The following is a 24,037-nucleotide window of genomic DNA, read 5'->3' as shown; positions in this document are numbered from 1 at the left end:
TCGCGCCGCCGCGCCCACCAATGGGAGACGGCCCGGAGCGGCGCGCGCGCTGGCCCCGCCCCCTCCGCAGCCAATCCGGCTTCAGGGCGGGGCCGGGGCGGGTCTTCGCGGCGCACGGCGGTCGCTCGGGTCCGGACAGGGACGCGGCGGCCCGCGACCCCCGCGCCCGCCGGGCCCCGCCGCTCGTGCTCGTGCCGAGCGCGGAGGACAGCCCGTGACCGCTCGGGGAGTCGGGCTGGGAGAGAACAGGAGCCTCGGCTTCACTTTCGTCCGTGGAAAGCTGCCGCGGGTGGAGGGTCGCTCGGGCTGGAGTTTCCCAGCGGCCCACCGGGTCACGGCCCCCGGCCCGGCACACCCGCCGCTGCTCCTCCCTGTCCGCCAGGAGGTCCACGGCTGACCGCGGCTCCGGCTCAGCAGGAAGTCCCACGGCCTCCGGGACTCTGCGCTGCGTGCTCGACTCCCCCACCCCCCTGCAATCTTCTGAGACCAGACAGCCGTCAACGCCCAGCCCCCTCCCACCCGCAGGTGGCAGGTTTTGTGTGGGGCGCCCCTAAGTCGCCCCCCCCTCCGCGCTGCGCTGAGTCCAGCCTGGCTCCCAGCTCAGGCACAGGGATTGGGACACTGCCCTGAGAGACCCAGAGTCGCTGGGAAGGAAGCAGGGCTGGGTGAGTGCAGGGGGAACAGTGCCAGACAGGGATAAGCAGTGATGTGGTGGTGGCAGTTCCAGCCAGGACTGTGTGTGCTCTGTGCCTGCTGCCAGGCCTCTGCCAAGGGCAGGGGTGGGGATCCCCACCGGCGGGCATTGTGACACTCCCAGATGCACTAGCCCGGGGTAGGAGAACCGCTGGGGCAGCCTTAGAAATGCCATGGGGATGACCAGGGGGTTCTCTCGGACCACGAGGACACCTCTTGTGGGTGTGGACCACGAGGTGCCGGGAAGAACCAAGGCAGGAGGCAGATGCAGGCCAGGACAGCAAAGGCTTTATCCCGCCCTGTACATCTCCCCTGGCCCCTGCCTCCCGGGGAACCGCAAAGTCACTTCTCTGGCACCCAGAGGTGGAGTGTGGGGATCAGCAAAATGGCTCCTGGATGTCTGTGATGATGTTCCCGAGCACGACCTTCTCCCACTGCGACAGCTGAACCACCAGGCTCCGGCTCAGAATCATGCTGTTCTGGCAACTCTTAACAGAGGCCCAGGACCTCTGCACGGAGGCAAGCAGAGAACACGGGTTAGGCTGTACCGGGCTGGCCACCTGGCTCAGGGACAGCTCTCCAGGGCAGGCAGGCATCTGTCCAGGGGTCAGCCACCAAGGCTGAAGGGCTGGAAGGAGGTGGCAGCAGCCAGGAGGGGCTCTGGAGACCCTCTGCCCCAGTCACGGACCCTGGCCCCGCCTTGGGTCCCTCTACCCGTGTTTCTGAAGTTGGGGATGCAGCCCAGCCGAGCACGGCAGAAAACCCTGACTTCCAGACACAGCTGATTTTTTTTTCTTTTTAGGTCACACCCAGCAATGCTCAGGGGTTACTCCAGTTCTGCACTCAGGAATTACTCCTGGCGGTGCTGGGGGGACCATGTGGGATACTGGGAATCGAACCCAGGTTGGCTGCGTGTAAGGCCAACACCCTACCTGCTGTACTACCACTCTGGCCCTGGCCCTGACACAGCTGATTTTGAATTTGTTTTGGGTCCTGGTCCCCTCAGCTGCCTCTCACTGATGCCAGATATCCCGCGACCCCCACACTCAGATTTTATTTGGGGACCACACCCAGCAGGACTCAGGGCTTACTCCTGGCCTGCACTCAGGGATCACTCATTTGGCAGGGCTCGGAGGACTCTATGGGGTGCTGGGGATTGAGCCCAGGTTGGCCACGTGCAAGGCCCTACTCCTTATACTGTCTCTCAGGCCTGCGACCCCCACACTCAGTGATCCGACCCCAACCCACAGTGGACGGAGTTTTGAACAACCTGGCATGGGGTGGGCACTCTGAGAGGGCCCTGAGTTAGTTGATTTGTCTGGGAGGGAGATGGCTTCTGGGTAATGCTGACTACTGCCTGGGGGCTGACTGGCCCCTTTGACCCACTCCCTGGCCTCAGTTGCAGTCCTGAGCCTTACAGGCCCTCCCCAGCCCTCTGAAATTGGGTCCATATTGTGCCATGCTCCCCGCCCTCCCCTGGGGCAGGCCTGAGCCTTGAAGTGTGGGCAGGGCAGGAAGTGTGAGGCCCAGCCTGAGGGTGGGGTCCTGCTGCTCTCTGCACTCTGCTGGGGAGGGGAGAGGGAGCTGAGGGCCTGGAGGACCAGTCAGCCCAGTGCTAAGTGGCCAGTATGCCCCCCCAGACACAAAGAGCAACAGGGGACGCACAGATGGGGCTTGTCCAGCCTAACCCCGGGGACTGCCTTCGCAACCCGCCTCCAGCCTGGCCCTGGAGCCTACTGAGGGGTAGGGAGGAGGTGAGCCAGCCCTTCCAAGGCCCCGGCCCCAGCCCGCCCACTGCACACCTTCAGCGACTGCGAGTGATAGTGCATGAGGAAGGCGATGGTGGCCGCGCAGCTGCGGTTGATGCCCCGCGTGGAAAAGATGAGGACGACGGAGTCCAGCTCCAGGTGAACCTCTGCGGGGGGGAGCCAGGGCTGAAGCTCTCCTAGAGCTCGGGACCAGCACCCCAGTTCCAGGCACGTTCCCCCTCGGCTCCAGGGCGTCCACAGAGCCGGCCTCGGTTCTCCAGGTTCTCCAGTGTCTTACCGGCAAAAGCTTCCCTTGGCTCCTCCAGGCTTCCGGCCCAGGAAGCGAACCACCTTCCAGGGAACACAAGATTCCTCCAGAGCAAATGCACGGAGACGCCCAGCTTGCTGGTGAGCCTGGGACCCCACCCCCCACCCCACCATGTCTGACCTGGTTCCAACGTGCCTGAGTCGCACTGAGCCGCCTCTGAGGAGGCCAGCAAGGCGCAGGTCCCAGCCCGGCTGACCCTGCCAAGTGCTGGAGCCCTGGGGAGCTGTGTGCAAGCTCGGTGGGTACCCAGGCCGGTGGGAGTGCAGCCCCTGCCCCTCATATCACTGACAGTGAAGCAGGAGGAGGATGGGGAGGGGGTGAACACAGGTGGAAGCAGAGAATCCTCCGTCTTTAAAGTGCCTCTGAGGGGCACCGCCAGGAGTGATTCCTGAGTGCAAAGCCAGGAGTAACCCCTGAGCATCGCTGGGTGTGATCCAAAAAGAAAAAGAAAAAGAAAGTGCCTCTGAGGGGCAGAAGCCATAGCACAGAGGGGAGGGTGTTTGCCTTGCACATGGCCCACCCGGGTTCGATTCCCGGCATCCCATATGGCCCCCTGAGCACTGCCAGGAGTAACCCCTGTGCATCACCAGGTGTGACCCAAAAAGAAAAAAAAAAGTGCCTCTGGGGGGCGGGAGCCATAGCACAGCAGGGAGGGCGTTTGCCTTGCATGTGGTCGACCCCGGTTTAATTCCCGGTATCCCATATGGTCCCTTGAGCACCACCAGGAGTAATTCCTGAGTGCAAAGCCAGGAGTAACCCCTGTGCATTGCTGGGTGTGACACAAATAGCAAAAATAAATAAATAATAAATAAATAGATAGATAAAGTGCCTCTGAGGGGCCGGAGCGGGGAGGGTGCTCACCGTGCACACAGCCCACCCGGGTTCCATCCCCAGCATGCCATAGTGTCCCCAAGCACCACCTGGAGTAATTCCTGAGCAATGCCACATGTGGTTCCCCTTCCCCACCCCCCAAAAAAAAGCCTCTGAGGGGACTGGAGCAGGGCTCTTGGCTTGCACGGGGCCAACCCAGTCTGAATCCCCAGCACCCCATATGGTCCTCTGAGTTGAGCACAGAGCCAGGAATAAGCCCTGAGCACCTCCAGGTGTGGCCCTGTAACAGAAACAACCCCCAAAAGCCTTCTCGGGACCGCACGCAGCTTGTGAGCAAACCGGGTCGTGTGGCTCTGGATTCCATCCCGCACCGTGGAATGAGGAGAGGCCAGGCTGGTCCTGACCCCTAAGGACAGAAGATAAATGTACCACGTGGGACACCCATGTCGGTGTGAGGGGAGGGTGGTGGGGAGGGCGAGGGGCTCAACTGACAGCAGCTAAACCCTTGTCAGGCGGCTAAGGACACAGACCTGAGCTCAGAGCCGCTAAACTGGCCGCCCAGAGGGATTCTTGGTACCACCAGCGGGGGGGGGGGGGGGGGGGGTGAGGGGGGGAACTCTGGCACCCTGCAGAAGGACGCAGGGAAGGTTCCATCTCAGCCCCGGGCCCAGCGGCCATCTCTGAGGCAGAGTAGCCACTGTGCCCAGTACCTGGGAGCCTGGCCTCGAAGATGACCCTGCCTCATTCTCCCTTGAGCAAGCCTGACCCTGGTGTGGGGCGGGGGGACAGAAACAGCCCTACGGGGGTTAGATCTAGGCAAGTAATCTGGGGGCTGGGGGGAGATGGGGGTGCGGGGCATGTGCCGGGAAGAGTGGGAGTCAAGAAGGCTGGACTCTTCTCCCCCCTCCCCCCTCCCACCCATCACTCTTGGTGAGAGCAGGAAAGTGAAGGGCCAGAGCATGAGGACAGCGGGGAGGGTGTCTGCCTGGCATGCCACCATCCCAGGGCCGCTTCCCGGCACCCCACTTGGGCCCCTGAGTCTGCCAGACGCAACCCCTGGGTTCAGGGCCAGGAGTAAGCCCTGAGCACAGCAGGGCGTGGCCCCAAAACAAAGCAAACAGGCCGATAAGTGAGCTTTATCTTGGGGTCCCCAGAGCCAGCCCAGAGTGGGGCTCTGCGCCCGGTGGGCCAGCACCCCCGTTCATGACAGACACGGGGTACATACAGGCCCCCAACCGCCAGAGCCGCTCACACAGGTCTCTCCAGGTTAGCTGAGGGTGCTGACCCCACACTCTACTCCTCTGCTCTGTGGATTTGCTCCTCCCTCCCTGCCGGGGCTCCCTAGAATGGCTGGTGCTGAGATACAATATCTGGGGTTCCTGCCCATCTCTCCTGAGCCCCGAGCATCACAAGTGTGAAGAGGCAGAGTGGCCCTGCCACCCGGCCGCCATGCCTTACCAATGAAGTGACAGAGGAGACGGAGGAAAGGAAAGAGGTTGCAGTCCACGGAGTCCCTCACCTGGATGTGCAGGAGCTTGTCTGAGTCACCCACAAAACTGCAAAAGAAAAAGCCCAGGGAAGGAGTGGACGCACCACAGCCACAAGGCAGGGGGGGTGACAGGCAGCCCCCTCGGGAATCGGGGACCCCAGGTGCAGCAGCACCCAGCCACCTGGTGAGGAAATCTGGCGAGCAAACCCGCTGGGCTGGCGTGGCTGCGGCCGGGACGGCTTTGCGGGGGCTTCTGTGGAAATAGGTGGGTGGGGACGAGGGAAGGCGGTCCAGAAAGAGGGGCTGAGAGTCCCAAAGCCCAAAGGGGCAGGAGCTGAGTGTGGCCGAGAAATGAGGAGACAGAGGGGCTGGAGCGATAGCACAGCGGGTAGGGCGTTTGCCTTGCGCGCAGCCAACCGGGTTTGATTCCCAGCATCCCATATGGTCCCCCGAGCATCGCCAGGAGTAATCCCTGTGCATCACTGGATGTGGACCCCCCCAAAAAAAAAGCAAAAAAAAATGAGGAGGCGAAGGGTCTAGACCATATGACGCATGAGGGGCCCGGAGCAATAGCACGGTAGGGATGGCGCGGCCTTGCGCACGGCAGGCCCGGATTCAATCCCCAGCAGCCCGCATGGTTCTCCAAGTCCCCCAGAAGGGACCCCTGAGCTCGGCTGCGTGTGACCTCAGACAGAAACAGGCAAAGCAAGGCTCAGAGGATACAAGCCAGGGAGGAGGACGTCGGACAGGAGCAGAGGGAGTGGAGAAGCCCCTATTCGGGGTCATGCTGTCTCTAAGCCCCCTCAACTCTCAGCTCGGGCCGGGAGTCTGAAAGGAAGGAGCCAGGCCCGGAGGCAGCAACGCCTGCGCTACTCACAAGGGCGTAGACTCTGTGGAGATGTTGACGTGAGCTTTGATTTTCAGATCCTTCTGGATTTGAGGGTCACAGGCTTGTGCAAAGTTGCCCAGGTAGATCTGGCCTTCTAGGATCTCAAAAGGGTACGGTTTAAAGGCGTCCAGCTCCTGCGGGGCGGAGAAGGGTCACTGTCTCAATGCACGTGTTCCACATTTCCGGGACAGCTGACAGTCCCAGGGAAGAAGTTGGTTTGGGTTTCTTGTTTTATGGATTAGTTGGGGTTTTTTTGTTTTGTTTGTTTTGTTTTGTTTTGTTTTAGACCACACCCAGCAGTGTCAGGGCTGACTCCTAGCTCTGCACTCAGGGTTCACTCCTTGGGGACTCGAGGGGCCTTATGGCGTGCCAGGGATCGGATATGGATTGGCTTCATGCAAGACCAGTGCCTTACCCACTGTACTGTCATCCTGGCACTGGTTTAGTGTGTATATGTGTGTGTGTGTGTGTATGTGTGTGTGTGTGTGTGTGTGTGTGTGTCTTTAAATCTGACTCAGGGGCCGGAGTAATACTGCAGAAGGTAGGGTGAGTGCCTTGCATGCAGCCAACACGGGTTCAATCCCTGGCACCCCATATGGTCCCCGAGTCCCACCTGGAGTGATCCCTGAGCGCAGAGCCAGGAGTCAGCCCCGCGCACCACCAGGTGGAGCCCAAAACCAAATAAATCTGACTCATCAAATAAGCTGGAGTGATAGCACAGCGGTAGAGCGTTTGCCTTGCACATAGATGACGTGGCCAACGCGAGTTCGATTCCTCCGCCCTTCTCAGAGAGCCTGGCAAGCTACCAAGAGTATCTCGCCCACATGGCAAAGCCTGGCAAGCTCCCCGAGACACATTCGATATGCCAAACACAGTAACAAGAAGTCTTACAATGGAGAAGTTACTGGGCCCACTCAAGCAATCCTATGAACAACAGGAGGACAGTGCTACAGTGTTACATCAAATAAGCTTAGAAAGATAATTCAGAAGAGTGAGGAAGACTAGAATCCCAGCATGCAAAGAAATAGGCAGGTAAAGCTTGCCCTGGAGTGGCTGGGCTGACCAGGTCATCCTCCGGACCCAATCCCGGTCTGCCTCCATGATACCTGTGTGGGACCAGGTCGCACACAAAGCCCAAGGCTCAGGGCCAGAGCGACGGTACAGTGGGGAGGGCATTTACCTTGTATACAGCTGGCCTGGGTTTGGTTGCCAGCACCCCGGGCCCCTGCCAGGAGTGACTGCTGGGAGTCAGCCCTGGGCATCACTGCCCGTTCCCCGCCCCAAAATTTAAAATAAAGCTCCCACATGATGCCACAAACCGGGTCTATGAGCCATGCTGTGGGTGCACACAGAGAAGGAATAAGGGCAGAATCCAGAAGTGAAGTCTGTGCAGTGTCTTCCCAACACCCACCATGCGGAAAGAATGTGCCCTCAGCATGGACAAAAGCAATGTGATAACACACACACACACACACAAACACACACACATGCGCACGCATGCACTCACAATGGAACCCGCTACAACCATGAGAAAGAAAACCAAGCCACCTGCAGTGACAAGGAGGAGCCTTGAGGGCCTTAAATAAGCCAGCGCCAGACTGGAGCTGGAGTGATAGCACAGTGGGTAGGGCGTTTGCCTTGCATGAAACTGATCTGGGTTTGATTCCTGGCATATGGTCCCCTGAGCACCACCAGGTGTAATTCCTGAGTGCAAAGGAATAGTCCCTGAGCATCGCTGGGTGTGACCCAAAAAGCAAAAGCAAAAAAAAAGCCAGCGCCAAACTCAGTCAGGCATGGAGTCAGAAACAAAGCCAAACTCACAGCAGCTGGCACAGAGGGTGGGTAGTTCAGTGGCTGAGCACTGACCCTGCATACACCAGACCCTGGGCTCCGTCCTCAGCACATGGGCTCCATCCTCAGTACATGCACGCATCCCAAAGAGTGGAGTAAAAAGGGGCTTGCTGGGGGCTGAGGGAAGGGAACAGACTGGGACCCTCACGTACAGCCCAGGAAATTCTGTGCATTGCTAAGAAAGTTCGGAGCGCACCAACAAACAGTGTGGGCGTGCTGAGTAACTGCATGCACCAGACCATCAGGATGGACGTCCTTAAGTTGCAGGACATGTGCCAATCCCATCTCAGCAAGGCTGCTCACTCCACAGTGTGATTGTTCCAAGAAGGGTCAGAAGCCTGCCAGCCACGCAGCCAGGACGGGCGCCATCAACAAAGGACACCAAGCGTGCAGATGGGGGCTGGAGCAATAGCACAGTGGGTAGGGTGCTTGTCTTGCATGCAGCCGACCCGGGTTCGATTCCCAGCATCCCATATGGTCCCCTGAACACCACCAGGAGTAATTAATTCCTGAGTGCAGAGCCAGGAGTAACTCTTGTTTATCACTGGGAAACATCCATGACATTGGCAACTATCGCCCGATCTGCCTATTGTCTGTCATCTACAAGTTGTTCACTCGAGTCATCCTAAATAGGATCGGCAGAACACTAGATGAAGGACAACCATGCGAGCAAGCCGGGTTCCGCAAAGGATTCAGCACCATCGACCATATCCACACGATAACCAAGCTCACTGAGGTTTCTCGGGAGTTCAAGGTGCCGCTCTGTCTAACGTTCATTGATTTAAAGAAGGCCTTTGATTCTGTTGACACAGAAGCGGTCATTGAAGCCCTAGCCAATCAGGGCATTCAAACTCAATACATCAAGATCCTCCATGAGCTGTATTACGGATTCACTACCAGGATCTCACCATTCTAAAAGAAGTAATCATTGATGTCAAGAGAGGGGTTCGGCAGGGTGATACCATTTCACCGAAACTCTTTAGTGCCACCCTCGAGAACATCATGCGACCACTGGAATGGGAAGGAATGGGAGTGAAGATAGATGGTCGGCAACTACACCACCTCCGCTTTGCTGATGACATTGTTTTAATAACACCAAACATCAGCCAAGCGGCACAAATGCTGGCCGACTTCAACCGTGAGTGTGGAAAGGTCGGACTACAGCTGAATCTTACGAAGACAATGTTTATGAGAAACAGCCTCGTTCCTGATGCCCCATTCGCTCTCAATGGAACGACCATCTCCGAATGCAACAGCTATGTGTACCTAGGTCGAGAAGTAAACATGACAAATGACCTGGCACCCGAGCTGCGCAGGAGGAAGAGAGTGGCTTGGAACGCCTTCAAGAATGTGGAAGAAATAGCTAAGAGGAAGAAGAACCTCTGGCTCCGGGCACATCTCTTTGATTCCACTGTTCTTCCTGCATTAACATATGCCTCAGAGACCTGGGCCCTATGCAAACAGGATGAGAACATTATTCGGGTCTCCCAAAGAGGAATTGAAAGAGCTATGCTTAGAGTATCACGTTTCACTCAAATGAAAGAAAGAATCCAGAGTTCTGATCTCCGTCAATGATCAAGAATCAGGGACGCTGTCTCGTTTGCCAAGGTATCAAAAATCAGATGGGCTGGTCACATAATGAGATTTAAAGACCACCGCTGGACCAGAGCTGTTACCAACTGGATTTCATGGAATGTCAAAAGACCGCGTGGCCGCCCACCTACCAGATGGTCAGACTTCTTCATCAAGATCATGAACGATCGGTTTGAGGCTCTTCATGTTCCTAGAGCGAACAGATGCCATTGGGCTACACTAGCACGCGACAGGGACAAATGGAGACGTTACTGGTGCCCGTTCAAGCAAATCGACGATTAACGGGAAGTCAAGTGATCAAGTGATCACTGGGAGCGACCCAAAAAGCAAAAACAAACAAACAAAAAAACACACGTGCAGACAGCAGGGACAACCTGTCAGTCTGAGATTCTCCGCCTGTGCCCGCAAAGCCAAGAGCTGACAGGAATCTCCCTCAGATTCCTGAGGCTGAACTCAGACAGTAAAAGATTGGCTTCCTGCTTCTTCCTGGCACAGGCTAAAAATTCCCTCGTGCTGTTGAGTCAAACCGAACCTCGGCAGAACCACAGGCCGGAGAGAAAGTCAACAGCAAGTCCCAGACTGTGATGTGTCTGAGCAGAGACCCGGGCCCTCGCTCCTGCACCGGCCCAGGTGAACTGCAGAGGCCAAAGCCCGCTCTGAGGTTCTGGCTCCAGGTCTGACTTGGGCCACGCTGTGTCGGCTCCTGCCCTCCCGAGCCCTGACCTCAGCACTGTTCTCTCCAGGAGCCCACAGCCAGCCCGCGTGCTTCCCAGGCCTGCAGGTCGCAAGGTTTGCAAATGAGTTCTGGGACCTTGCTCCAGGCAGGCAGGGCTGCAGCAGAGCCTCCCCTCCCCCCAACCAACTTTGGCTGCCCGCCCCTCACCCCAGATGCTGAGCCTGAGGAAATCCGTTGAGTTCCGTTGGAAAGTTCTCATCTGTGGGCCAGACCCCACCGTGAATCTGTCAGCATCTCTCTCCTTTCCCAATCCCGCTTCCTCTTGGGTGTTTGGACGGTTCCAGGAAAGAGCATGCGGCCTGATCACACGGGGCCCCGTGTTCTGCATCCTGGCACCCTTCTGAGCAGATATCAGAGCCCCGGTGTTGCATATTAACCCTAAGTGTTTTAGGCTTCACCAGTGAATTGCCCTTATCCTCCTCCCAGAGAAGCTTACAGTGCTCTTTCGAGCATCCCTAATCCCCTGAGTTTATCTTTAATCTTTCCTTTCTGTTTTACCTCTCATTGCCACAGTCCCCCAAGTAAGTCTTGGTTTCTTATAAACCAAAACTTTCTGGTAACTCTGGATTTTTGTATTTGTAGTGAATTACTTGCTTTTCTATATCCCCTAGAGTCTTTTTATATTTTACTCTAGAGTAATGTTCTTTGCTTAAACACAGAAAGACCACTAATGCTGTGCTCCTTATATTTGGGAGTTGATTGACTCTGAAATATATCTACTCCCGGACTGTCACTGTCCTCCCATTGTTCATCGATTTGCTCGAGGGGGCCCAGTAATGTCTCCATTTTGAGACTTGTTGTTACTGTGTTTGGCATATTGAATGTGTCACGGGTACCTTGCCAGGCTTTGCCGTGTGGGCGAGATACTCTCGGTAGCTTGCCGGGCTCTCTGAGAGGGGTGGAGGAATCATGTTGGCCGCAAGCAAGGCAAACGCCCCACTGCTGTGCTATCACTCCAGCCCTGACAACCATCATAATTACTTGATTCAGGATCCAGTTGCCATAGTTCCTAACACCCCGAAGGAAGTTCCTGCCGTGGGACTGGGATGGACCTGGGGCAAATGGCGAAGCTATCCTGGCATCAAAATGGGACAGTCTAGGAAACATAAATGCATGATCCCTATGCAAGCTGCTATGACTTAAGAGACAGGACCCCTATGGGGGAAGGACAAGCTGAACTGGCCTGAGGACTTAGTATGGGATTTATGGTAAAATCTTTGCTCGCTCCCAGAGAACTAAGGGCCTAGAGAACTAAGTTTGGGATCTTTATCTCTTACTGTGTTTATCCAAACAACTGCAAGTATTGATAAGAAGCTGACTTAAGTGGAGTTCATGCCCAATTCAATCAGCTAATCAGTGGCTCAATAAATAGCAGTACTCCTACATTAAAAAAAAAAGAAGCTGACTTAATTGTTTGATTGTTTGAGTTAATTGTTTGATATATAAGACTAGAGGGAAAGAGAAAAGCAATATATATGTCCCTGGGAGACAGAGCATCTCCTTGAGTTTATCTCCCCAGAGAATTTCCTCTGTGGAAATGTCTCACCTTTGTAAATCACATGGACATGCGGTCCTACACCTCTGATCCCCTCAGATGTGCTATAAGGATGCATTAAACAGGCCCTGTCTCTGGCTCTCTGGAGAGGCCATTGAATGTACAAGTCTCACAGCACCTGTGCCATGTGAACTCACAACCCGGCTTCTCACAGGACCCGGTCTGGAGAGCACCAGGGCTGAGGTCATTTCCCTCAACCTGAAACCATGCCTGCACCGCCACCAGGCTGGTAGGAGACCCTGCTCCCCTGGGTCTGATGAAAGCGCATGTGCCTGTTCTGCCCTTGCGGGTCCTCCCCCTCCACTCCCACCCGTCTCCCTAAATCCGTCCTATTCCTCTGAGCCAAACTGACTTTTCCGGGTGCGCCCTGGCCCCCTCCACCTGGCCCTTGCCACAGTCAGTGGCTCGTCACCAGCTCTCCCAGGCGAGGGTCTACACCAGCTTTGGACCAAGAACCAGGACGTCACCGAAGAAATAGAAAACTCGAAGGTCATACTGTGCAAAAATCTATGCTTCCCACCTCCTCCGGGGAGCAGTAGGGATATCCCTGCTTAACAAGAGCAGGTGACAGAACAGCTAGCAGGAGGTGCAAGGAGCTTTCACCTGTACCCTGGACTAGGACAAGTTCCCAAAGTACCTAAATGTATTTGCTTGTTTTCGGGCCACACCAGGCAGTACTCAGGGGTTACTTCTGGCTCTGTGCTCACGGATCACTCTTGGTGGTGCTACTGGGACCATATGGGATGTTCGGGATGGAACCCGGGTTGGTCACATGCAAGGCAAACGTCCTCCCCTATCCACTGCACCATCTCTTCTGCGCATCTGAATGCAAAGAAAGAGGCCAGCAGACCAGTCAGCCCAAGCCTGGCAAACGGGCTCTGTCTGCTCATTGCTGCCACCTGGTGGCTGTCCTCAGCACTGCCCCCTGCTCTGCTCCCAGCCGGGCTTTCTCCCTGGGGTATGGGGGTCCCACAGCCCCTGCCCACTCACCTGCGCCTCCTCTGCACCCAAGTCTGTGGGACAAGTCAGCTCAAAGCGTGGGAGGACGCTCCTGCCAGGTCACAGACGCCAGCCCTCTGCCCCAGCCCCTCTTCAACCCCATGCTGCTTCCGGCCACATCTGACTAGAAGTCTGTCCTCAGAGGAGTGACTCCCTGACTGCCCCTGGCCCAGCCTTGGCCTCCTCTGCCGGCTTCTCCGTGTGAGCCCTCCTGCTCCCTTGCAGCCCCCAAGTCTCACCTGTGGCATCCAGATGATCTTCTGCGTCCGGAAAAAGTGGTACATGGCGGAGAAGAGCTCGTAGCCTCCCTTCAGGATGAGCACGGGCTGGCGGGTGTGTTGGCTCACGACTCGGCCACACTCTATGGCAGCTCCGCAGGGCAGTCCTGGGAGGAGAGCAGAGAGAGGCCTGTCCTGGAGCCCCCTCGGGGCAAAGTTGCGGGAGGGGGCAGCATTCTGGAAAGGGATTACCTAGAGAGTGGAAGCAAACGGAGCTGAACGTGAAAGTATCACTGTATCACTGTCATCACGTTGTTCATCAGTTTACTCAAGCGGGCACCATTAGTCCCAGCCCTGAGAGTTTAGCAGTCTCTCTTTACTCTTTCCCAATGACTGGAGGCTCTTGTAGGGTCAGGAGAATGAGACCCATCATTGTTACTGTTTTTGGCATATTGAATACACCACAGGTAGCTTGCCAGGCTAAGCCATGCAGGCAGGATACTCAGTAGCTTGCTGGGCTCTTCGAGGGGCATATATACACTTTTTGTTATTGTGTTTGGCATATTGAATACTCTGGTAGCTTGCCAGGCTCTCCGAGAGGGGCGGAGGAATCGAACCCAGCTCGGCCGGGCTGGCTGCACGCAAGGCAAATGCCCTACTACTGTGCTATCACTCCAGTCCTCATATATATATATATATATATATATATATATATATATATATTACTGTCACTGTCCTCCCGTTCTTCATTGATTTGCTCAAGCAGGCCCAGTAACGTCACCATTGTGACAATTGTTACTGTGTTTGGCATATCGAATACATCACGGATAGCTTGCCAGGCTTTGCCGTGCGGGCGAGATACTCTTGGTAGCTTGCCAGGCTCTCCGAGAGGGGCAGAGGAATCGAACTCGGGTTGGCCATGTTGGCCGCTTGCAAGGCAAACGTCCTACCCACTGCTCTATTGCTCCAGCTCATATATATATATATATATATATATATATATATTTCCCTCTATGATTTTTTGCCTACTGTCTGAACCCCATCAAATATGGTGTAGTAATTATGGAAAATGGGTAGGAAGTGTCTTATGATGTATGAAAGTAACATTTGATAAGTAACGCATTGGGAGCCGGAGGGATAGTACAGCTTACAGCAAGATGGGCGTTTGCCTTGCACGCAGCTGACCGGGGTTCGATCCCGGCATCCCATAGAGTCCCCCAGAACTGCCAAGAGTAATTCCTGAGTGCAGAACCAGGAGTAACCCCTGAGCATCTCCAGGTGTGACTGAAAAAGCAAAATAAGTCAAGAAAGAAAGAAAGAAAAAAGTAATGCAGAGGTTAGAGCAATGGCACAGCGGGAATGGTGTTTGCCTTGTATGTGGCTGACCCGGATTCAATTCCTGAGACCCCATAGGGTTCCCCAGCACTCCCAGGAGGGATCCCTGAGTGCAGACCCAGGAGTTGGACCTGAGCACTGCTGGGTGTGTCTCCACCCCTCCCCTGCAAATAAAAAAAGCAGAGCCAGAGCAATAGTCTGGGGGGAGGCCATTTGGCTTGCATGCTGTTGGCTGGGTTCGATCCCTGACATCCTGTATGTCCCGAGCCTACCAGGAGTAATTCCTGAGTAAATCCAGGAGTGAGAACATGTGCTGAGCACGTGCACCTGCAGGATCCTACAAACACGCGGCCTCTTCGCCTGCAGGTATTTCACTGCAGTTGCTAAGGTCTGTCTAATGCTCCAGCTGTCTTCCACAGCAAAGAAGCGACTCAGTCCTGACCAGCATCGAGTGAGTATGCCCCTGGCTGACTCCTGGCTCTGTGCACAAGGTCACACCTGGCAGGGCTCGGAGGAACCATACCTGGTGCTGGGGGCGGAACTCAGGACTGCGACATGCGGACTTGCCTCACCAGCGCCTTAGTCAATGCCCTGCTCTTTCAGTTCTCACTCCCCATCTCCTTATTTTTTTTTGTGTGTGGGAAGGGTTTGGGGTCACACCCAGTGATGCTCAGGGCTTACTCCTCGGTGCACACTCTGGAATCACTCCTGTCTGCTCGGGGGTGGGGGTGGGGAACCCTATGGGATACCAGGGATCCAACCTGGGTTGGCTGCATAGAAGACAACGCTGTCCCTTCCCTCCACACTGTCGCTCCAGCCCCTTTTCTGTGCTGGCTGTCCCGGTGAAAGGAAAGTGACAGCTCATTGTGGTTTTCACGTAAAGTTTGATCTTCAATGTCTTTATAGAGCTGTAAAATCCCTCCAGTCAGCCTGTGTGCAGAACAAGTAACTGGAAGCTTCCTCAGGCTGAGCCAGGAAGGCTGAGAAAACTTAACTGCATGGACGCAGGAGCAAGGAAGGGCGTGGGCCCTGGTTCTGATGCTGAAGCCCTGGCCAGGAAGAGGCGGCCTGTCCACAGGGTCTGCTGAGGACACGCAGTGGATCTCTGTGGAGGATCTGGAGGGTCTACCCTGGGGAGAAGACCCTGGAGCCAGAGGCCAGGTCACCTGGGGCCTGACCCAGAAGCTCTCATAGCCACCAGCTCCCTCCTGAGCAACAGTGGTGACTCGCTGTGGATCAGAGACCTGGGGGCAGTGGGGGACACAGGAGGGAGTTCTGGGCTGGAAACTAGTTGGCCACTCCCTGCTTGTGTCCCCAGACCTAGCAGTGGCTTATTTCCAGGGAACAGTGAGTATCTAGCAGAACGTCATGAACCAGGACTGGATGGGGTCAGCCTCCCGCAACAGGTAACAGGCAGCCCCTTACCACCAGGGCCCCAAAGACACGTGGACATGCAAGCCAGGGCTGCTCCTTGCAAGATTCTGCCTGGTTGTGCCAGTTCAGTGCTTGGACACCCCTCCCACGGGCACTGGGTCCCCCTCCAGTGGTGCTCAGGGGGCCATATGGACCTTGGGTTTCCACTCCTTCGGGTGAGTGGACACCACCCAGAATGAGAGGAGCACCGCTCAGCTGAGCTCTCTAGGTCACCTTGGTCTTTAGCCAGACCATTGTCCAGGGGATCTGACTTCCTTGAGCAAAGGAAACTCCCAAACGCCCCCAGCATCTTTTCACAGTGGCCCTGGATGTCCGTCAGGGACTCCCAGCCCCCTGGCTGTGGGCCGCGGTAAAGGACGATGACAGGAAGTGGGTGTGGTGCTAACAGAGTCCAAGGCAGAGAGCAGACGGGGCTCCCTAAGGTTCGGAAGCAGGGAGCCAGGGCAGAAACAACCCCTGGGGAGGGGTGAAAACCGTGCTCCCACTTTCATGAGGCTCCTGAACACTCCCCCCACAGTGGGGTGGGGGCGTCAAGGTCAGAGGTCAGAGGCTGGGAAGCCTCCACACCAGGATGCCGGCAGGAAAGCACCTGTTCTGAACTGTGGCAAAGGCTGCCTACACCCAGGTCGCCCTGGGTAACAGAGGAACAGAGAAGAAGGAAGTGGGGGGCTCTGTCATGCTCTTCCCCACGGAGAGGGGCCCTTTGTAAACGTGCATTCCATATGCTGTTCCATGCGCTGTGGCTGCGTCCTCCTGCCCCATGGACGAGCTCCTCAGCATCGTGCGGTCAGCAACAGATCGCGGACAATTTCTTTGTGGGGCACAGCTGAGCTACAGAACCAGCCTGGAGGATTGCGGGCAGAGAGGGAAATACAGACACAAAGGTTCCCCTGCGGAGCAGCTCGGGCCAGTGTAGTTTTATGACAGGTGGACGCCTGGCGCCCCCAGAGGCTGCTGGCATAAACGCCCCAATACCCAGACGCCCAGGTGGGGTCAGCCGCAGCCCCCAGGCTGCTGGGGCCTCTACGAGGTGGGTGGGAACTGCCGAGCTTAATGTCTGGCTCAGGACTGAGGAGTCCGCGCCAGTGGGCCCTGCCCCTGCCCACCGCCCAGCTCAACCATCACCAAGTTGCAGCTCAAGTGCAGACTCTGGCTTGTGTGGCCTGGGGTACTGTGCTGAGCCCCCAGAGTAGCAGGGGTTGTCTCTGTCTCTCTGTGTGTATCTCTGTTTGTCTCTCTGTGTGTGTGTCTCTCTCTGTCTCTGCGTGTCTCTGTCACTGTCTGTCTCTGTGTGTGTCTCTATCTCTGTTTCTGTCCCTCTGTCTGTCTCTGTCTAGTCTCTGTCTTTATCTCTCTGTCTCTGTCTCTCTCTGCCTCTGGGGAAACCACATCACACTAGAGGTCCCTGGGGTGAGGAACTGGGTCCTCCTGTCAGAGCCTAACAGAAGCAGAGACCTCTGGACAGAGACCAAAGGGAGTGACTGCAGACCACGCCCATCGTAAGACCACGCCCAGCGGGCAAGACCACGCCCATCCGGTAAGACCACGCCCAGCCCTGCAGACCCTGCCCTCCTAACCAGAGCTCCCACGGCTGATGAGATCAAGACTCCAGTCTTGGGGGCTTGAGGGGGAACTGCACCGGAAGCCCCGAGCTAAGCAACTTCTTAATTCCAGACCCCACAGAAGCTGAGATAAGCAATGTCTGCTATGGCAGGCCATGGAGTGTGAGGATGACTTTTTACAGGGCAGCAGAGAATTTACTAGGGCCCTCACAGTCACCCCACCTTTCCCAGCCCCCGAAAAATGGAGGTGCCCATTTTACGAGATCAATTCTAGGGTCTCATTTTGCTGTGTGTTTTTTTGCACAGAGCGTTGGCTTTTCTGGGATATTTACGGAACAAACTGGGGTGAGAGATTGAACCCCCAGAGCTGAGGCAGGCAGGCTTTCAGTCCATTATCAACAGTTCGGGTGTTTGGAGTTTGGAGTTCCCCTAAAACAAAACCCAGGGGCCAGAGAGACAGTACAGCGGGAAGGACGCTAGTTTGCATGCCGCCAACTAGGGTTCTATCCCCAGCACCAGGTGTGGCCCACAAAAAAAAATAAACACAATTTTTTTTTTAAATAACTAAAACCCAGGGGCCAGAGTGATGGCACAGTGGGTAGAGCGCTTGCCTTGCACATGACTGACCCAGTTCCATTCCCAGCATCCCATATGGTCCCCTGAGCACCGCCAGGAGTAACTCCTGTGCATTGCCGGGTGTCCGGGTGTAACAGAAAAATTAAAAAAAAAAAATAGCTGTTCACAAGGGTTCCCGTGAGCACCCAGACGTGAGGTCCCATGGTAGGAACCAGGAGCTGGTGTCTCAGCTGCGCTGTGAGAGCAAATCCTCCCTCTCCCGCCTGCGCCCACGGCATCATGGCAGGCAAATGCCACCTTGCAAGGAAGGGCCTGGTTCAGCCCCTGCCAGTCCGCCCTCCCAATGCAGAGGAGAGGACTCTGCACATGCCTAGCGGAGGGAGCATTGGGTACAGCTGTGACCCGGGCCAAGACCTTCAGTCGCTGACCCTTGTCCTCGCCCTGGTGGAAACCCACCGTCATCTTCGCTTTCCAAGTCCTCAGAGTTTTCGTCCTGGACTTTCAGGGTCGCGTCCAGGGTGAAGGTGTTGCTGTCGTACACGACACAGTAGCGCACACACTCCAGATCCACCGACTCGGGGAGGACGTACTGACCGGCCTTCTAGAGAGACCACACGAGCGGCTGTTGGCGGGCAGGCAGCTGAGTGGAAGGGACCCCGCCCCCCCCCAGACACCGCAGCACGGGCAGACACTGGCCACCTGGGCACCTAAGGAGTCCAGCCTCGCATCCCGCGCAGCCTGGCCTCAACCGGCCGGGACACAGTGGCCTTGCTGGATGTGGCACAGAGCATCAGAACAGCGCCCTCTGGTGGCGGCGCCGGATCCAACTGGCCTGTAAAGAGGCCGGTAAGGAGAGGGACCGGAAACCACCAACTTGGGTCCGGCTTTACCTCACTAATGGACCCCAGGCTTCAAGATCAATGTCCCTAGAGGCTAGAGCGATAGTACAGCGGGTAGGGCATTTGCCTTGCACGCGGCAGACCCGGGTTCGATTCCCAGCATCCCATATGATTCCCCGAGCACCGCCAGGAGTGATTCCTGAGTGCAGAGCCAGGAGCAACCCCTGTGCATTGCTGGGTATGACCCAAAAAGAAAAAAAAAAAAAAGATCAGTGCCCATATCAGGACAGGTCAGAACTCGGGTAAAGGAACAAATGGGCCAACAGGAGCTGTCAGACCCCGCAGGTGGAGCCTGGGAGTGGCCCCCAAGGGGGGAGGATGGGCTCATCCTGAGGTCTCTGGGTGGGGTTACTCTGTCTTCCCTTGTTCCCCGGGGACCCTGAGCCTGACGCCACCAGGGCTGGACGGGGTGGACTGGACGTTGGAGAGGCCCCCACAGAGGGGGTCAGTGAGAATGGTGCCCGGAACCCCAGGGCCTCAGGGTCAGCGCAGGCATCTGACCTGGCGGCTCTTCCATTTTGGAGGCAGAGCTGAAGGCTGGCGGGTTGTAGCTTGGCCAGAGAACATCCACCCTGCATATCTGATCTCCACACACACTCTCAAAAGGGCAGTCTTTTTTTTTTTGTTTATTTGTTTTGTATTTTTTTGCTTTTTGGCTCACACCGGCATTGCACAGGGGTTATTTCTGGCTCTGCACTCAGGAATTACTCTTGGCGGTGCTCAGGGGACCATATGGGATGCTGGGTATCAAACCCCGGGTCTGCCCCGTGCAAGGCAAATGCCCTACATGCTGTGCTATTGCTCCAGTCCCTCAAAAGGGCAGTTTTTATCATGCAAACATGAGTGCCCTTCCTTCTCTGGGCTGGCAAGGGCGAGGGGGGAAGGGGAGTGTGCAGAGACAACGAATGAACCAAGAGCCTCAGGACCCAGAATTAAAAATTAAGCAGATGGGGTTTTTATGGGGGGGAGGGGGAGGGGTGCGTTGAATTTGGGGGCTACATCTGACAGTTTTCAGGGCTTACTCCTGGCTCTTTGCTCAGGGATCACTACTAGCGGGCTCAGAGATTCTGGGATAAAACACAGATTAGCCACACCCACAAGAACCCTACCTTTGTACTATCATTGGCTCTGATGTTTTTCTGGTTTGTTTGGGAGCAGCACCTGGAAGTGCTCAGAGGTTACTCCTGGCTCTGCACTCAGGAATTATGGGGGCGGGGAGGGCTGTGGAGGACTCAGGGGACCATATGGGATGCCAGGGATCAAGCCTGGGGCAAGTGCCCCAGGCAAGTGCCCTTGCCACTGTCCTATCATTTCAGCCCTGATGTCGTCTTCTTCTTCTTCTTCTTCTTCTTCTTCTTCTTCTTCTTCTTCTTCTTCTTCTTCTTCTTCTTCTTCTTTTTTCTTTTTGGGTCACATCTGGAGATGCACAGGGGTTACTCCTGGCTCTGCACTCAGGAATTACTCCTGGCAGTGCTCAGGAACCTGAGTCGGCTGCATGCAAGGCAAATGCCATACCCGCTGTGCTATCGCTCCAGCCCCCCTGATGTCTTCTTAATAAAGGTATTGACTCTGGGGTGGCACAGAGGGATGGGAGCCCTTCAGGAATCTGGGGAGGTCCCGCAGGGTGCATGGGGGGCTGGCCTGCTTCACAGCAGACTCAGACTCTACCTTCTTCACACGGTGGGCGGTGATCACGTGACTTTCGTCATAGTCCTGCTTGGGACGCACATCTGCAAGGGAAAGTGTTTGGTGAAGGGAAGTGTTTGGTCTCAGTCAGGGAAGGTTCCAGAAATGACATCTGCTTAGAGTTGGTACCTTTGATTTGGGCAAGTATTCTTTTCTTTCTTTTTCTTTTAATTTTTGGGACATGCCCAGCAGTGCTCAGGGGTAATTTCTGACTCTGCACTCAGGAATTATTCCTGGCAGGCTCAGAGGACCATGGCCGATACGAGGGATCAAATCTGGGTCCACCCCATGCAAGGCAAGCCCCCTATCCACTGTACTCTCAGGTCCCTGGGGGAGTTTTCTGAGATCCAAAAAGACAGGGAGGGACTGGGCTGGAGAGATAGTCTAGCAGGTAGGGTGCCTGCTTGAAAAATAGCCAGCCCGGATTCTATTCCCAGCACCCAAACCCCAGCAGCAGTGAGCCCTGAGTGCAGAGCCAGGAGTTAGCCCTGAGCACAGTTGGGCTGGGTGCAGCACTGAAACCAAAATTAAATAAAATAAAGGCAGGAAGGAGAGAAAGGTGAGAGCAAGGACATATTCAGTCCTGCGGGAGTTGGTTTTTTTTTTTTTCTTTTTGGGTGACATACGGCGATGCTCAGGGGTTGCTCCTGGCTTTGCACTCAGAAATCACTCCTGGCAGTGCTCAGGAAGACCATATGGGATGCTGGAGATCGAACTCGGGTCGGCCGCATGCAAGGCAAACTCACTTCCCGCTGTACTATTGCTCCAGTCCCAATCCTGTGGGAGTTTTAGACACAAATTCAGACTCTGAAATGTGCAAGCCGAGGGCCTCATTTCCAGCCAGAATGAATGGGTGAGGGATCGAGACTCCTCAGACTCGATTGAATAAGAAACTGACACGATCCCCTCTGCCTGAACCCAGAGGGGATCAGGATGCAGCCTGCAGGGCCCAGGGTCCGAGGAGGAGATTGCACAACAGGGAGGGGTGTGGGCTTTGCATATGCTGAGACCCCCATTCCCATCCAAAGCCCATCACCACAGGATTCTGAACACTGCAGGCTACAACTGTGGAGATGACACCCCCAGGTCCAGGTCCCCGGCACTGCAGGAGCTGAGGAACACGGCACCCTGGGGCCCAGGCTCAAACCAAATGTACAAGTTCTCTGGGACTGGGCTGGAGCAATAGTACAGCGGGGAAGGCGTTTGCTTTGCACGCGGCCAACCTGGGTTTGATCCCCAGCATCCCATATGGTCCCAAGCACTACCAGGAGTAATTCCTGAATGCAGAGCCAGGAGTAATCTCTGAGCATCGCTGGGTGTGACCCAAAAAGCAAAAAAGAACAAACAAACAAACAAGTTCTCTGGGACTGGCCCCCAGACTCCCTGACCACAGCCTGGAAAGCAAAAGTAAATTAAATAAATAAATAAATGAAAGGATCAGGGATGTATGTGGTTCTGCAGGTGTGAGGTTCTTGAGTTCAATCTCTTGCACCACCACAACCTACAAAAAAGTGCAGACACATGTAGAAAGACTCTTATCACTCCATTACTGTATAAGGAACAGCATGAACACACACCTTATGGAAGACATACACATGACCAAAAGCACATGAAAGAGGTTCAACATCAAGTATGTCCACAGGAAACCACAGTTACAATGAGACACACACACCCATCGGAATGCTCAGAAATCCCTTATGATCCCCTGAGCACCGTCAGGAATGATTCCTGAGTGCAGAGCCAGGAGTAATCCCTGAGCATTGCCAGGTGTGACCCAAAACACACAGAGAGAGAGAGAGAGAGAGAGAGAGAGAGAGAGAGAGAGAGAGAGAGAAAGAAAGAGATCCCAGAGTGACACCCCTGAGCACTGAGGAAGCAAAACGCAGGCACCTGAGTCACTGTGGGGGATGGGGGGGAGGATGAGGGTCTCATAGGGAGAAATTCACTGTTTCTGGATTCCTGCTGGGGGCTTTCGGTTTGCGGGTCTCATTGTTCCTGGGGAAGATTATTCTCACTTTTCCTAGGGGTTCCCACTGTTGCTGGGGAGATAATTCTCATTGGGGGTGGGGGTGGGGCAAAAACAAAAGGAAGAAAAAAAATAAAGCAAGGAAGGAAAAATAAAAATAAACAAATTAACTAGATTTTTTTTTTTTTTTTTTGCTTTTTGGGCCACACCTGGCGATGCACAGGGATTACTCCTGGCTCTTCACCCAGAAATTACTCCTGGCAGTGCTCGGGGGACCATATGGGATGCTGGGAATCGAACCTGGGTCGGCCACATGCAAGGCAAACGCCCTACCCCCTATGCTATCGCTCCAGCCCCTAAACTAGATCTTTTTGCAAAAGAAGAAACTCAAATATAGTTTTGGTGTTTTTTTTTTTTGTCTTGGGGCCCCAGCTGACTGTTGATGCTCAAACGGTCATCTAGGATACTGGGCATTGAACTGGGTTGGCTGGGAGTGCGTGGCAACCCTCTCCTGGCTGTACCCTAAATGTGAATGGAATCCAGGAAGGTGAAAGTGCCACGTGGGTGTGAGGAAGTGCAGCAGAGGCCATGCTCAGGCTCTGAATGTGCAACATTTGGGTTCCTGTGTTAAGTGCTGGATACATAGTGTTTATTAGTGTTACTACAGCCAGGATCCAAACACTTTCACTGAAAAGAGTTTCAGGAACAGTTTCCGGAACAGACTCACTGGTGATCTTTCGGGGATTTCTATGCTTATTCTGGGATGGTTTCCAAGACTGCTCCATTAGCAGTGGCATTTTGAGTTTTGTCTCCCAAGCCCAACAGTTTTCTTAAGTGGCTTGTTTTCCCCAGCCCGGGAAGTTTGTTATTTTATCAGAACAAAAGAAAAGTCTGTGGGCCAGGGTTGTTGCTCAGTGGAGCGCCTTTCTTGGGTGTCTGAGGTCCTGGTTTCCGTCCCTGCCATCAATCAACTCATTTTCCTCCTCGCCTGATGTCAGGACACTGTTGTCACCCTATGCTTCTGAAGGGACTTACCCAGCAGACAAAGGTAGTTGGGTTCAGTTAATCTGGAAAGTTTTGTCACTTGGTTCAAGATGTTGTAAAGCTCTTTTGGCTCACACAGTACCAAACCCGCCATCCTCCGGGGAAGAAGTGAAGACACACCAGCCTAGCCCAGCTCTCCTGCTTCAGACAGATGCCCTCCAGAGGGTCACTTAAATTCTTAGAAGTACCTTCAAATCAAGATGAAAATCAGCATGTAAGTGATCAGGAATGCTTCAGGGAAAAAAAAACACAGAAAACACAGCATAGCTGGAGCAATAGTACAGCGGGGAGGGCATTTGCCTTGCACACGACCAACCCAGGTTTGATCCCCAGCATCCCACATGGTCCCCCAAGCATCACCAGGAATAATTCCTGAGCACAGAGCCAGGAGTTACCCCTGTACATTACACTCCCAGGTATGGCTTCCCCCAAAACAAAAACAAAACATAAAACATGGGAGCCAGAGAAATAGTTCAACCGGTAAGGGGTTTGCCTTGCATGCAGCCAACCTGGGTTCGATCCCCAGCATCCCATAGGGTCCCCTGAGCACCACCAGGAATAATTCCTGAGTGCAGAGCCAGGAGTAACCCCTGAGCATCACTGGT

The 24,037-nt window shown here is 55.2% G+C and overlaps 1 protein-coding gene across 4 annotated transcripts; it reads right to left on the bottom strand.

Moving 5' to 3' along the window:
* Window positions 1-992: 992 nt before the first annotated feature.
* Window positions 993-23,526, bottom strand: STYXL1 (serine/threonine/tyrosine interacting like 1). Of its 4 annotated transcripts, XM_056108248.1 has the most exons (9): window positions 23,424-23,526; window positions 20,405-20,466; window positions 18,294-18,438; window positions 13,657-13,674; window positions 12,952-13,097; window positions 5,967-6,112; window positions 5,059-5,156; window positions 2,496-2,608; window positions 993-1,202 (listed from the first exon to the last, which is right to left on the bottom strand). In XM_056108248.1, exons 1-9 carry the CDS (start codon window positions 23,524-23,526, stop codon window positions 1,071-1,073), a joined length of 963 nt encoding a protein of 320 aa, XP_055964223.1. In that variant the 3' UTR covers window positions 993-1,070. The 4 variants fall into 4 exon arrangements, with proteins under 4 accessions (XP_055964223.1, XP_055964222.1, XP_055964221.1 ...); XM_056108247.1 differs by lacking the exon at window positions 13,657-13,674; XM_056108246.1 differs by lacking the exon at window positions 13,657-13,674 and having other exon boundaries at window positions 12,952-13,135; window positions 18,290-18,435.
* Between the last annotated feature and the right edge of the window lie 511 nt (window positions 23,527-24,037).

Source organism: Sorex fumeus, unplaced genomic scaffold, assembly GCF_029834395.1.
Source record: "Sorex fumeus unplaced genomic scaffold, SorFum_2.1 ptg000199l, whole genome shotgun sequence".
NCBI lineage: Eukaryota > Metazoa > Chordata > Mammalia > Eulipotyphla > Soricidae > Sorex > Sorex fumeus.
This window is presented reverse-complemented; position numbering and strand designations above follow the sequence as displayed.